The following is a 15,818-nucleotide window of genomic DNA, read 5'->3' as shown; positions in this document are numbered from 1 at the left end:
TTTTCATCCTTTGGGCCATTATATTTCCAGGAAGCAAGGTCAAGATGGCATTTAATAAAAGGGTTGCTAGATTTGTTTGGTTCTTTCTTCCAAAAGAGGAGCCTTACAGAGGCAAGCAATAAATGGAACAATATGGAATACAGCCAGGATCTTCAGACCTAATACACAATTAAGAGGAATCTGAACACAGGAAACTTTTCCCTCTAATTCCATCCTGAATTTATATTTGTCCTGTATTAAATCTTTGTCAAGTCCTTGAGGAAAATTTCTTGGAGGAGTTTTCTTTTCATTGGAACTACTTGTAAGTGTAATGACTGTAAGGTCAATGAAAATGTTTGAGGTCTACTTTTACTGGTATTTAAAAATATCCAGAGGTCTATACTGCAAACAAGGATGTATAAATAAATATATGTGTATTTTTGCCATTGTTGTTCCTGACTACTTGTTTTCTACTGCTATTTTCACTCTGTCACAGTTATTTTCACTGGAGATGTTCCAGTGATGTACCATTAGCTTACTCCCACTGTGGAAATACTCTGGATGCTTTTGAAACATAAGAAAACATCTGAAAAATCTAATTTGTCTCTTGGTGGGTATGAAAAAATATACTTTTTAAAATGTGCATTTTTTATTCTTATCTTGAACAGTAGTATTTTGTTGAACTGAAATGACAGCAAATCACTAAAGTAAAAGTCTAACAAGTTACTTGAACATTTGATTTACAACAATCCTCTTTGCTGTAACAAGAGTGCTACATCTTCAGCATAAGCTTTCAGGTTCTCTTTGTGCCTCTCTCTCTGTGAGGCATAAATTAGGCTTTCCCCTCCATTTTATAGCTGGAGAATTAGGTAATACTGACATCCTATAGAGAACTTTAGTGGGTAACTGAAAGCAGAATTTGGCATGATACAGCTCCTTGAGGAGCAGAGGAATGAAGCCCAGGACCTAGAACTCGACTCTTGGCAAGGCCCTCCTAAGGTTAAACCCTGCTGCCTCCCTGGATCACAGTGCTCCCACTGATGTAAATCTGGAAGGGCACTGTCCAGGACCCTTCCAGGCACGGTCAATAAAACCGCAAATTCAAGTGTGGGTCAGTGCGAGGACAACAAACAGCAAAAACAAGACTCTGGCCAAGAATCTCTGCTTGGAAAACCAGGCAGAGAATTCGCTTTGTTGGTAAGATGCATTCAATCTGCTTTAACAGCTTTCTGCATTCTTTTTTTTTTTTTTCATGGAATGCTAAGAATAATTATGAAGAATTCCCCAACTGACGCACTTTGGTGTAGGTCCAGGGAAGTCAGCAGAGCTGTGGAAATGCAAACCTCTGCAAATCTTTTCATACAACCTCTTTAGTGCCCATGCAGAGACCAAGAGAGACATCGTTTAACAGAGGTGAGCTTCTAAGAAAAATCGAAAAGGGGCCAGTCCTGCAGACACAATCATAAAATGTTCTTAAGCTCCTGTGCCACATAGAGAAATTTCTGCAGGAAAAGGGCCTAATTTAAGATCAAACACAAGGAGAAGGTTTGATTGCACTTTGAATTTACTTCAAACCAAGAGGAGATTCAGGAATACAGGTCTGTCTTTACAAAATCTTGTGCAAAAAGCTCTTTGCTGAGGTTATATGACAGCAAAAGTTCCATTTCTCTTTAAGTTCTAAAACTAAGAGGAAATATTATGTTAGCCTGCTGTGAAGCAAGCTTTCCCTTTCTCCTCATTGACCATAAACACTGAAAAGAACTGGTGCCTGAACTCCTAAAGTGGACTCCGAACAGAAATATCTGAAAATTGGGAAGTGTCAGATTGTCCCAATTCCCTCTGTCATCCCTAATTTACTGTGCATTGATGGAAGTTAGAAATGTAGGGAACTGAAGTGTGACACTGAGCAGGGCAACACTCTTTGAAGTAGCATGTCCAGTATCTTCTGGTTTGCTACTAGACAAGCTAGAAGGTGAGCAGGATAAGGTAGAATTAAAATGAATCCCACATTCTCTATTTCTACTTACATTCCCCATTCCATTTTATGTTTCTTAATTTTAAAATGAGAAGAGCTTGAAATGAATACTTTTGCATGAAAACTCTAAAAAAACACCAAACCCCATTAAATTAAAAACAAACTAACCCCCACAAACGAAACAAACTCACAAACTAAACAAAGAAACAAAAAAACTCCAAAAAAACAGAGAAGCAAAAAGTCCCAAACGAAACCAAACAACAAAACAAAACAAAACAAAACAAAACAGAACAAAACAAAACAAAAACAAAAAAAAAAAAAAAAAAAAAAAAAAAAAAACAAAAAAAAAACCAACCCAAAACCACAAAGCCCCCACAATGATCTATTTGCAATAGGCTCCTTATCTGTCCAGGAGAGTAGGCATACACTTTCCTCAGGAAAACAAAACAAATAAAAAAACCCTAATAAGATTTTAAAATTCAAATATGCATCAAAATAACCTTCATACAACTGCCTAAGCAAACATACTATTTGCATACAAGCAGCCCATTAAGTAATACATCAAGAAATCAGTGTCTGAGGCACCACAGCAGTCACAGTCTGAGGCACCACTTGCCCTTAGACTGTCCAGGCCACTGTGCAGACCAGCAGCTGGGTTCATCATGCTACAGAATTCCAAAGATCAGCCCAGGCTGCCAGCATTGTCTGTCTCCCACTGCTCCTTATTCCTGCCTCAGGAAGCAGCAGTTAAAAGCACATATTCCCAGTAGGATTAAGCACTTACCAAACAGTAGCTCTAGTCCTGGTCCCTCAAGCCTCTTTCTCAACCTCCAGTTCTCAATCACTAAGAACTACCAATAAACTACCAAACCCTGTTTTCTCCTGTTTTTTCCCTCTTTGCACATATAACGTTTTAAAGATAAAATAATTTTCCCTTTGGCTATTTTTGTTTCAACTCTCCAAGGCAATAATCTCTAAATGAAGGGGTTTTGTCAGAATTCCAGAGAGCAGTGTTTAGGAAATGACACCACAATTTTGGTGCAGCTATGATAATAAACTCTTTAGTGAAAATTGAGTATGATAATAACATCTTATTAATTAGGCAAGATGTCCGGTTTACAACATACATTTAAAGTGTTGAATCTGATCACAGAAATATTAACATTCCGCAAAGACACTGGAACTCTGGGCAGAAAGTTATTTACAAAGAAAAAATGCATCCAATAAAGTAATTTTCTCTCTCTTATACAGAGTTCTGAGCACACTTTTTTCCTGGATGTACTTTCACAAATTTCTATATTTTCAGCATTCATCCATTTCTCATGAGATATGATAATACTTTATGTATTTCTTCATCCATTTTGAAGACTGTGCCCTACAACTTCTTGGACATGCACACTTTGTTACAGAGAATTAGGTGGTTCAACCTTCCTCCTTTACAGTTGATAATGAGATAATGAAGCCAACATGAACACTCCTGCTTTATGCTGGAAGCTATGCACCAATAATTTTTCCCTAGAAAGATAAATAATATGTTTTCTACCCCAGATGAATATTGTTTTATATTTCTCAAAACTCACACTCTACAACAACTTGCCATTGACTTATGCTTATTCATTTTTCCAAAAACCATCCACTTAAAAACTTGGATTATAGCTTAGATTTTGCCTCTCTTTCCCACTTAAAACACTATGTCTACACCACTTTATCTCCCAGTCCATTTGAAAAGGAAGGAGAAGAATTCTGTTTAATGTGTGTTTACTACTAAGTGGCTGCTAAAATTAATACAGTTAGTACAAACACTGTGTATTTCACCTCATTTCAATTACAGCACAGATTGTCAATTAAAATGAATGTGGTTAGAGCTTGAAACTAACAAAGAAACTCAGAAGAAATTATTTACAATAGCTGGATGTATGCTAAATGCTTGATGGTCTTGTACTTCATTTTTTGAACCAGGATCAGCAATGAAATCAACACAACACAATGGAAAACACTCTTTAAGGGAGAAGGATTTTCCAAACACTAAGCTCTGAGATTACTGTCTAAAAGAGAAATTGTTTTTCTCCTCAACTGTTAAACAGAGCTACTCTCACGGAGATGCAAACAAATTTTTTTTTTACTAGGCCAAGAAGAAATCAAGTCAGGACTGCATGGATTCTGCTTTCCATTGTTTCTGCTTACAATTGGAACCACATAGAAGAACTGGCAAAGTTGAGCAGCAGGGTGACATTTGCTACTGTTAGTTTATAAAAGAAGCTCCTATTAGTTTGAAAACTGAAACCAAGCAAGCAGAAAATGGACAACACATTAAAAAAAAAAATCTGAGCAGACTTTGGGGAAAGCAATTTTTTACTGCAAATCAAAGTCAGCTTTGCTTATTTGGGCTGGTGGGCACAATCAAAAAGAGGAACCCTGGAGTGATCCATATGTATGAGATGTAAGCAACACAAGGTCTCCAGAGAGGAGAGACCCATCTCCCTGTCACTGGCTCATGACAAAGCCCTGTGCCATCCCCAACAGCTCCAGGTGGAGTGACATGGGTACTGAGCACTCAGCAGTGACTCACACTTTGAGGCAAAAGTCATCTCAGGACTCAGGGCACTGGGGTGGAGGCAAAACCAAAATATTAAACTCAAGACTGTGAGAATTCACCACAATCCCAAAAGTCACCACAACCCCAAAATCACACCTGCCCAAATGACCAGCACTGCACAAGAGTGAGCATAATCTGAAATGAGATCTATCCCAGGTACAGGGTAACTGCTTACTGTACATCAACATCAGGCACCTCCCTTATACCTGCTTCGTGTGACCTTGTTCCCCACATACAGTAATTTCCCTTCCACACATGCAATGACAGAAAAACAGAACTGCACAGCAAAACAGTTCAAAAACCCTGTTGCTCACACGTTCTTTGTACTGGGCAATGGTTTTCACAGCAGAATATGGGCAATCCTGTTTTACCTGAGATCTTTAGCCTGATCTACTTTTCCACAGGTACCTTAAATATTTCATGCTTAACTTCTTCCAAAAAACCTCTTTGTTATGACAAGGAACACAGGCAATCTGAACAGAGGAAGGACTGAAAGAGAAATTTAAATATCTGCCTGTAAGTTGTCCCTCCTGCCCCTGCACAGACACACAATTTACAGAGAGGGACAGAGAGGGAGAGAGATTTTCCAGACTGAGGAAGGAAGGAAGGGGAGAGGTTGTCAAGGGAAGATGCATCAGGGCCTGTAGCTTAGCTCCAAATCTAGCTGGGAGAACAGGAATCCTCCCAGGAGTGCGTGCGTGTGGGTTTTTGTCTGATTTTGGCTGATGTTTTGTTTTTATGGGTTCAACTTAAATAGAAGCCTGGGAGCATTTAAATTATACTTCTTTGGGGAGTGATTGCCTCCCTTCTGTCACACACATATCTGTCACACAAACCACCACAAAGACAGAATTTTTGTCTTTTTATGGCTGAATCAGTTCTTTTTTCTGCTTGCTCCATGCCCCTGGGTGTTTTGTCCTTTCTCTTCACTGCTGCTCCATATCTTTATCCTTCCATTCCTGCCTTTTCTGTCTTGCCTGTTTTGTCTGCAATCAGTACAGCACAACTCAGCTCAATGGGTGTCTATCACAATGGGAGCAGTAATACAAGTATTAATAACATCCTGCTGTTAGTAGGAGAGACTACAATCACTTTTTTAAGGACAAAACAGCCCGACCTTAGGAAACATATACAATACTTAAGATAATTACAAACGTCATGCTCCCTTTGGCGGCCTATTTTTATTACCTATTTCGTATCAGGCATGGAAGGCCCTGGGGCTACTATTTTGTTTGTCTGGAGTCTCTGAGCTAGACGACATGGCCAGCAAAGTCAGTTCATATTTAACCCTATATTCTGTAGATGAAAACCATAATGCAAAGCACCTGGGTTTCATTATCAATCAAACCACCAAGTAGGGCACTTATCATAAAGCTCTTGGCTTGCGAGTTCTAAAATTCTCCAAACTGCTTTGATGTGAACATCAAAAACTCCTGGCCTATGTGAACGACCACTTGCCTGACCTCATCCTTTAATTAGCACATTGTTCCTGAGAGCACCGCTCACAGTAATTACGCAACGTTCTTTAAGACCATTAATTAAATTGTTTCATTTTGTAGTGAATTGGCTGTACAGAGGAGACACTGCATAGGAAACCCACAGGAGCACCAGGTTTTGCTGCAGGAGTCTCTGCTGCAGCCAATATCATCCACATCTGCTGAGATCTCAGGTGTCCCTAACATCACCAAAAACCAGAAATAATTTGGTTTCTTATTCTTAGCACCTGAGACAGAAAAGTTACACAGAAAGCCACAGCCACCCAAGTGTAGTGTGGAAGCCTAAAGGCAGCTGTATGGCATTGGTGTTACCCTTAATCAGCAGATATTCACAATGTGTCTCAGTAGCTATGAGCAATCTGGTCCTCTGGCAATCACAGTGAAGAAAAATGAATGAAACTCAGGGCTGAATGCAGTCAGAACCATACAGCTTGAAGGTGCTACTTCCAAAGCAATAGTGAAAAAAAATCTAGGAAAGCAAGAAGAATCTCTTGGCACCATTGTAGCCTACACTATTTTGCAAGAAAAGAAAAAAAGTACTGTATTGAAGAAAATTTTGTTCATAGATATGTATAAAGTTCTACCTGTGATGACAATTCCCTGGAAGATTTTTTTTTCATGTGAATATATATGTATATTCTGTATGTTTAGTTTTCTGAAACCAATACAAAGTTTGAAATCATATTCTCTCTACATTTTCAGCAAAATTCTACTATGGAGTTTATTTCCCTTCAAGATAACTGGAGACTAGGCAGTAGTTTGCTCTAATCAGGTTAGTTGCTTGTTTAACTGTTATTTCAGTTGGGGCTCTTTCAATGATATGGAATAGTCAGCAAAACTTCAGAGAGGAAACACAATAAAAACTATAAAAAGGAAATTTATGAAAAGTAAAGTCAGAAGATAAGATGACCAAAGATTATCCCTGCTTGCTCCAGCTGAAAGCTCCAAAACTATATACAGCATTTTTTCTCATGTTGGAAAGCTCTGCTACATGCTTGCTGAGTATCTGGGAACCAGGAATTGCATATGGTCCCCAAGGGCATATTAGTGAAAGTACTGCTCTTTGTGAAACAGCTACAATCCAACTTCTTTGCAATTACTTTTATCTTTTAAGAATGTGCAAAATTATACAGTCTATAAAAAATAGTAGGCTTCACCAGCAGTATCAGCATTGAAGAGGGTAAAAAGAAATGCTTGTGATCTCTGTTTAGCATCAGAACAAAGTAGGGTATAAATATATATGCATTCTCTTTCACAATACATTTGAGTTGTCTTTTTTTTAGGAAGTGTAGAACAATTTTTAACAGCATAATTTAAAACCTGAAGTGCTGGAAGGACTTATGCAATATACTTGTAGCTGTTAACTATCAGATGAAGAAGCTGACAACCTACACTGAAATGTGTTAGCCCTATTTAAAAGACCTTGCTTGCAAAATACTAAAAAAAAGTTACAGATTAAGTTCTTAGCCAAGATTTAAGTTTCTCAACATGGAGCTTGCTTGCAGATATATATAAAGAGTTGGCTCATCTTTACAAAGATTTCACCATCATTAGCTAGAATTGTGCCCAGCACCCTAATTCTAAACTGTTTACTCCTTGCTGGTCTGCAGAAGGAAGGACCAGGACGTCTCCATCACTATATACACAAAATTAGGGTATAACCTGTCCTTGCATGCTTCATTTTCAACAAAAAATGTAGGAGACTACTTACAATGATGCCAGAGAAAGATGGATAATTTCTCTTACCATGTCAATAGTGTACTTGTTTTAAAAATACTCAGTTTTGTCAACCAATTTAGACTAACAGTTTCATCTGAATAAAAGAAAAAGAAACCCCAAATCTTCCCTTCGCCCATGAAGGCAATGGGTAAAGTGTTCGTCCCAGATGTGCAGATCCAGGTTCAAATTTTCACCTCCCTGATTTACGGCTGTTGGTTTCCTTAATTTAACATTTTATAAAAATTTTCTGAGGAGAAGCAAGATTATTTCTTTCATGTCAACTTACAACAATATTTAAGTGTCTAGTAGGCAAAGAGAATGGCATAGTCAGGCAATAAAAATATTCTTGTTTTCCCACATTTCATGCTGGAATCTTCCTACAGCTTCTAACAGCTTCCCACTAGAAGATGTTTCTAAGTACACATATTGAATAATTCTGAATAATTCACTACACTCTCTGAATTCTAACTGAGTAAAATATTTAGCTCTCCTAATGTACAACAGTTACTGTGGCAATCACGCTTGTTGGTTTTTAAGAAGGGAGAAACTGCAATTAATAAATTGTACCAGATTAGATGTTGATCCTCCTGAATTTGGAAGTGACATAACCACTACCACTCCCTTATGGGAACACAGGTCCACACTCATGATGAAGCAAGGAAATACCTGCCCCAGATGCTGCTTTTCTGTCTGGACCAGAGCAAAAACATGCAGAAGAACTGTTTAAAACGGAAATGAAGGAAGGAATGTAATGAAAGTACTACTGCAAGGATGCACAAACTGAATTGTCACAGGCACTGGAGAAAAATGCAATTTGTGTATTTTTTTATGCCAACAAAGTCTGTATGAGAGTGAAATAGGTTAACATCACATCCAAACTGGAGAAGAGTAACAAGGCAGTGAGGCTTCATATTCTCATGCTGCCCAAATTTTCTAAAATTTGATTAATTTGGCATACAGTAGGAATTCAAAGTCTTATTGGACCATACTGCTATCAATAAATCTGCAGAAATTCCTCTCCATACCTACCTGATGGGGACATCAGTACTGGGTACTTTGTGCAGTTACATACAAAAGTTTAAATGAGATTTCCACACAAAAGATTTTGTATAAGCTCCCTCTTCTTTTTGCATCTGTTCTTTTGTACTCTTATGAAAACAAATACAGAGGACATATAAAAAAAATCACAAATCAAACTAAACCAAGGGCCAGACTGCACACATTCAAAAGAAAAAAAATGTCTGATTGTGTACGTGGTTGCTATGACCACAGGGAAAAATGCCAGTATATTCTCAGTGCTTGGCCCCACTTCTGGCTTTGTCCTCCACTTGGATCATCTTTAATCATAAGTAAATCTGGTTAAAAAAAATAAAATCAAGAAATGTGTTTTGTGATGAAAAGATGCTATTTTTATTAAAGTGCTCTAAAAACATGCTGATTTTCATAATAAATTCCAGCAGGAGGAATAAAAGGATGGTATTACTTTCTATCAAGCATTTTGGTCAGGAATTTTGATATCTAGCTTCATATGTATTCCTTATTTTATTTAACTAATTTCACAACAAATTATCAGTAGTGGTGCATGTTGCCTTATACCTGATATGTTATGATAAATTTTGTGTCAGTTTGTATAATTTCTACACAAATGGTACTTTGACCTAGAAAATAAGTTAGGTGTGTCTGCTAATAGTAAATAGAAGCTGACATTAACTATCCTGTTATCTACCTCTAACAATGTACATAAATTACATAACTATTGTCATTATGAAATACTGTAATAAAGATGTGTAGGAAGATAAAAAATGAAGTGTTGTAAGAATAAACTATAGAACAGCAAAATCAAGTTTATCTGAAACCTGGAGTGAAAGCTCCTAAAACCCACAGCTGAGTTTCTACCAAGCTGAAGTTCTTTAAGAGCTGGTTGTCATTCCAGAGATGAAAACTGAATCCTTAAGCTCCTGAATGTCCTATGAAACAAAATCTGCCTTGAGGCATCACAGGATTAGTCAACACTTGCAAGTTTCCTGTTGTCTTGTTAACAGCCTCAACCTCAAAGTATTAATGAATCTTACATTAAAATGTGTTCTGCCAAGGGTTATCCCACGTGCCTGCTGAGGGCACACCTTGCTACCAGGAGCAGTGGGGTGCCCCTGGGGTTCACCACCTGGGGCGGGTGATGCTGCAGATCCTTGCCAGGGCACGCCACAGCTCCGAGGGGCAGGACTGCCAGCTCAGGTCTGTGCTCGGTGCAGAGCTGCTCCCTCTCAGAGTTGCTCTCCTGCTCTTGTGCATCTCTCATGAAGGACACCTTGCAGGGTGAGGAATGGAGCTCTCACCCAAGCCTAAAGGTTAAACCTTAAAAAGACATGATTACACAGAAATGGATTTTTTTTTCTTTTTTAAAGCAAGGGAGACTTGGAAGTCACAGATACAGAAAGTGCTTGAACTAAAACAACCAAGAAGTCAATGCAGCAATTTCCAAATTCTCATCCACACAGACTGTGCTGATTTGGGACAGTGAAAATCGCTTGGGATTGTGCAGAGGGAGAGCTGGGGAGGGAGGCCTGTCACAACCAGAGCCCAAAGGTCAGAAATACCTCAGGAAGGATGAAAGAAGTGGGAATTGGCAGCTGGACAGAGTCCTGCTTTCTTTGCACAGTGGTCCATAGCTGCCAGTGGAGCCTGTGTAGTCCTCCTCTGTCACACAAAAAGCAGAATCACTTTCCTCAGACGGATTTTGGGACACGTACAAAGGAGGAGGATGGTCATGTGTGTACTGTGTTATGCAGCTCCCACTCTGCCTTCTTCAATCAGTAACTCCCCCCTCAGAACTGTCTTGTCCACCCCAGTGCTCTGCCCCCAAACCAGAGAAATGCTGCAGCTTCAACCAAGAACCTGCAAAACCTTCACTGTCCTTCTCCAAAATGTGTTGCCTCTGGATGCTACAGAGCTGCTTGTAAGAGGGCTCTGCCTCACCTTCACAGAGAGAGGAGAGAGAGAGGATAAGGGATGCAGGGAAGGGTGGTCTCCATTCCCCACACAGCCCTTCCCAGGGACTGGGGAGAAGCTAATGCTCCTAAGAACTGGGCAGTGGCAGGACACTGTCCCAGGTGTCCATGTCTGCCAGAGGGCATGAACAAGCCCGAGAGCATGGGAGAGGGACAGCACTGCTGCAATGTTTGTCTACAGCTCCTTGGAACTAATGCCAAACAGAAGAGATAGACACTCTCTGAAGAGATGGACACTCTCTGTAACACTTTCTACATGTGTTACTGTATTTTTGGTGTACAGAAGTGGCTCCTTGTCACACACAAGCATACACACACAGGCAGAGCACAGTTGCCTCCACAAAGCAGCCTCTCATAAGAAGCAGCTTTCATACATGAAACATCTCATCTGTGGGGATGAGGCTAACCTGAGGGCATCAGTGAAGGGATAGGTATGTGCTCATACTTTGTGTACAGCTCTTCAAAAAAGCACATCCACTGTCAGTTACTGACAGTTCTGGACAGCTATCATCATTAAATAGATTATGTTTCTCAAACGCATAGCTGAAAAATGAAAACTCGTGGTTAGATTCATCTTACTTAATTTCAGAGGCCTCTGCTGCATTTCTACCCCATTGCTGAAGAAGTTACCCATTCTGAGAGTGATTAATCTACCTAACTTCAGATACGTTTTGTGAAGCACAAATCCAGACGATCTCGCTGATTATCCTGTAACTGATGCAGCTGTAGCTCCCATGTGGTCCCGGACACTCAGGACAGAGGAAGCCTCTCTCACCGTATCAAAAACTGTCTGTGGCTTCGGTACAGCAACGAGAACCATACGCGCCCTCTCTCTCCAGCGATGTCTCAGAGGTGACGTTTGCAGCGAGTTACCAAAACCCTTCCCTGGGACAGCCGCAGGACTTGCCAGGGGAGATGCGGAACGCGGGAGGGATGTGACCAAGTTACCTGCTCGCGGTCCACGGGGTCGTGGGAACGCCGGGTGGGCTAGCACAGAGCAGGGGGGAGACAAACAGCTGGCACAGCTGCCGTCCCTGCCTCTGACACTCATACGCGTGTGTCCCCCCCGCCTTCCCCGCGGGCAGGGAGTCCCCAGCCGGGACACGCGTGAGCCCCGCGCCCCCTCTGCCCGGGTCCTCCGCGGCTGCGGCGCTCACCTGAAGCAGGTGGTGAGCTCTCCCGTGGGCTTCAGGCAGGGGTACCGGGTGGTGGCGATTTTGTTCTCGGAGCAAACCTCCCTGCAAGGCGGGGAGTCGGAGTATTAAAAAAACCCCGCAGGGTAGGAAAAAGGAAAAAGAAGGTGGTAGATGGGGAGGACACGCACAGAAGCAGCCTCGCTATCGCAACACCCACCTGTCGCCGTCCTGCGGCTCCTCCCGGTAGGTCCAGGCGTGTCCCAGCGCCAGGAGCAGCAGCAGCCGGAGCGGGGCCAGGCTGCCGGCCGGCCGCCCCATCGGGCCGTCGCTCCCCTCCGCGCCGCGCCGGCTCTGCCCGCCCCGGCCGGCGGCGGGGCTGCGCCGACCCGCGCTCCTCCCGCCCCGCCGCGGGGCCGCCCCCCGCCGCCGACAGATGTGCCCGCGGGGAGGGGCCGCGCGCGCCCAGATGTGCCGGCAGATGCTGCCCCGCGGCGGGGCGGCGGCCAGATGTGTCAGGGTCGCGGCAGATGTGCGGAGGGAGTGAGGGGACATCAACACACAGCCCCGCAAAGCCACGCTCCGCTCCCGACCCCCCGGCTGCGGGCAAGGCAGGGGAGAGGGGGAGAAGGGTGCCCGCCCCAGGGTGAGGGGGACGGAAAGTGGTGGAAAGGTCCGGAGCTGCGGGGGTGATCAGCGGCTCTCGGTGCACCACCACTGATGCTTTCCAGATTCGGCTTTATCTCAAATCTCTTCCCCAAAGGAGCAGAGCAGTTCAAAGCATCTCTGCTGCGACGGCTGTTTATCCTTGTGTACAGCTGCCACTTCCCCACCATTTATAAAGACGGAGATTAATGACAGCAGACTCCGACAAAGCAGCACATCGGGTCCGGCCCGCTTTACCATATCCTGTTTTCACGGTTAAGCTGCCTGGGACCAGGGGAGTGAACCTGCAGAACCACCGTGCCTTTGCAAAGTGTTGGGCAGATGCATTGGCTTTAATCACCATGTAATTTCTTACAGGTACCAGAAGCTCCAAGGACATGACAGAGTGCGAATCAGCCTTTCCAGCACTTTCACCTGCAGTGTAAAAGACCTCATTTTGCAGTCAGAAAAATCAGGGAAATGTGAGCAATGGGTTGTACTCATATATCATTACAGCCAGAAAGTCAGGGTTAGGCCAGGAGCTGTAATTCCTCTGTTAAACCAGCACAGGAGTAACAAAAGGGTGTAAGATTGAGAAACACACTTCTATTATTCCCCCTGCTGCAGGCACCATTTAAACAAGTAATTTCACCATTCTGTGCCTCAGTTTCTCATGTCTCTGAGGAAGTTTCTGATAACAAAATAAATAAATAAAAATGCAGATCCCCATATATGAATCAGCTAGGATTAAACCGTTAATCCCTTTGGTATGCTGTACAGTATTCAGGAAAGAAAAAACCTAACTATAGATGAACTGGGAAATTATCTGATTTTTGAGAAGTTTTTCCTTACTTGCACATCATCCACTGTCTTCATGGTCTGCCGACTGTGCTGTGAACTGCCAGCTTCAAGGTATTTCTCTCCTCTAGGCAGCACTGCACACTGTCTGTGCTACTGTGCTCAGTTAAGCAAAGGACTGCTGCACGACAGACTTGTTTTTCCCCATTTGTTTTAGCTTTTGCTCTCAAGAGGATGTTTCAGATGTTTATTCTGTCATAATTACTTCTTTTTCCTTTATACAAATAATGAGTAAGCAAAGGCAGGACTTGCTGTCCTGAAGCCAGAGAAAGCTGTGGGTCTTTCTCACAGGGCTAAGCCCTCACCTCTCCCAGGCAGCCTCTCCTGATTTGGAGATAACAGGAACAAAAGCAGGACCTGGGTGCCCAGACCCCAGAGATCGAGAGACACCTGTCTCCACGCCGTGTTCCTTACCCTCCTGCTCCAAGCAGAAAGTATCCAGTGACAAAGCCTGAAATGAAGAGAGTTTTGCACTGTAACCCCTGTGATGTCTGTCTATAGATAACAAAGGGTTTAAATTAACACATTCCAGAAGTAGTCACCTACCCTCCGAAAACACTTCTTTTTTTAAAGAGATTGAATCCCAGAACACAGACCCAAAATCCTTTGGATGATTTCCAGCCCAGACCCAAGTGTCATGAACGAAGAAGGACTTTGATTTTAAAAGGCCTGAATATAGGCCTGGCATATGTATGCTTCCAAAAAGGTGTTTTTTTCCCAGAATTTTTGCCACTCAGTGAAGATGTGATTCACTACCTAAACTACTTGTCTCCCTGACTATTCTTTAATCCTTGCCACCCACATAGCACTGTATCAACACACTGCTATCTTTTTAATTAAAAAATATTATTATTAACTTACATATGTATTTATTTAACCCATGCTAAAAGCCTTGCTAATTTAAAGATGGTAACCTGCAGGTGAAGCTAATCCTGCGCTCAGGTCTTTGCCAAAGCAGGGCCCAAAGTTTCTTATTCAAAGGATTTCAGTGTGGTCAATAGTTGACAGAAAAGAGAGGTTAAACAGCACCATACTTTGCAGTTGGTGACTATATTGCAGCTGAACACATTAAAGTTGGAGGTTTGGTCATTTTGCTTCATCAGCTCCATCTCAGCTTTAATGACCACGCAGGCAGGGTCATCCTGAGAACAAGGCTTTCGTCCTGAAAAGTGTTGAAGGGTGACGGTGGTTAAGGAAACATGGAAAAGTTCCTGTTGCCTCAGGGAAGGAATGGCTGGGGCTGTTTTCATATATAGTAAATAAGCAGAATGGGATTTCTCGTGCGAGGGATGCTTTTTCTTGTGCGGGGTCATGTTAGTTTTGACTTGCCCAACTCAAGCACGTATGAAGTTGATTAAGCTGCACACTAAACTTTGGAACGCTCTCAAAGGAAAGAATGAGGAATTCAATGCAGTAAAGTGCTTATCAGAAGTTTTATTTACACTGTTTACATAGGAAGAAGATGCATTGTTTCCTGCAGTTCATTCATAATGATGTTGTTGAATTAATAATACAAATTCAAGTTCCTTTCTGGATATTGCTGGTAATTGGAATAGCCTAGAAGCAAACCTTGATTACTGCCTCCAAAGAGGCTTTTTCTGTAGTGGAAAGGCACAGCCTCTGAACGTGAGGAGAAGGATGTTCAGAGTATCCCTGACTCCTTAGAAATACAGAGGTTGTTTGCATGCATGAAGATCTTAGGCCATTATTAATTATCAACTACTCATTTGTCTCCACCAGGGCAGTTGTATAGGCTCAGTACAAATGCATTCCATAGATTTGAAACTTTGATAGTGATCCTAAACAGATGATTATTTTTACCCCCTTTCTACTCCCACCTTAAAAAACCTATGACCATGATGTTTGGGGAGGAAGGGTAGGGGTAGGGGAGCACAGGATTTTTTGGTTGGTCGGCTGGATTTTTAGACGTTCCACTGCAGTCTTCAGAAGTATACACTGTGATTATTCTTGATCTGTTTGCAAACAACATTTTCATTGGTGTATTTTCCATCTTCTTCAAACACAAAGCAAGTAACCAGTTATTGTAAATAATCTTAATCCCACTACAGCATTGTGTTTGCATCAAATGCCAGGTCTCCAGCTGTCAGCACTGACATGTTCAGGGACATCAGAGCAAGGCTGAAGGTGTAAACAGACAGAAAACAGAGATTTGCAGGAACATCTTGAGTAGATACGTTGAAAGGCTTCATGTTGGCCATTCATGGATTAGGGTCCCTTCCAGGTTAATGCCCAAACTGAACCTGGAAAACCAGATCCAGACTTCACTTTCAAGGAATATTGCACAATCCAGGCTCAACTGCGACACACTCACTCAGGCTTGGGCAGAGTAAAGATTTCCCATACCATTGGAACTCCAGGAGGCACCTAGAGCAGTGTTCCATCTCAGAA

General features: G+C 42.1%; 1 protein-coding gene across 1 annotated transcript in view; it reads right to left on the bottom strand.

The window, feature by feature from the left end:
* CCBE1 (collagen and calcium binding EGF domains 1) overlaps nt 1–12,227 on the bottom strand; it is a 95,881-nt gene extending 83,654 nt beyond the window's left edge. The window contains exons 1-2 of the mRNA XM_058823597.1: nt 12,127–12,227; nt 11,931–12,011 (exon numbers count right to left, since the gene is read on the bottom strand). Coding sequence (XP_058679580.1) covers nt 11,931–12,011; nt 12,127–12,227 — 182 coding nt within the window. The remainder of the gene's footprint in view (nt 1–11,930; nt 12,012–12,126) is intronic.
* Nucleotides 12,228–15,818: the final 3,591 nt, after the last annotated feature.

The sequence above is a fragment of the Ammospiza caudacuta genome, chromosome Z (genome assembly GCF_027887145.1).
Source record: "Ammospiza caudacuta isolate bAmmCau1 chromosome Z, bAmmCau1.pri, whole genome shotgun sequence".
Taxonomy (NCBI): domain Eukaryota; kingdom Metazoa; phylum Chordata; class Aves; order Passeriformes; family Passerellidae; genus Ammospiza; species Ammospiza caudacuta.
The sequence above is the reverse complement of the archived record's forward strand: the minus strand, read 5'-3'. Positions and strand labels throughout refer to the sequence as shown.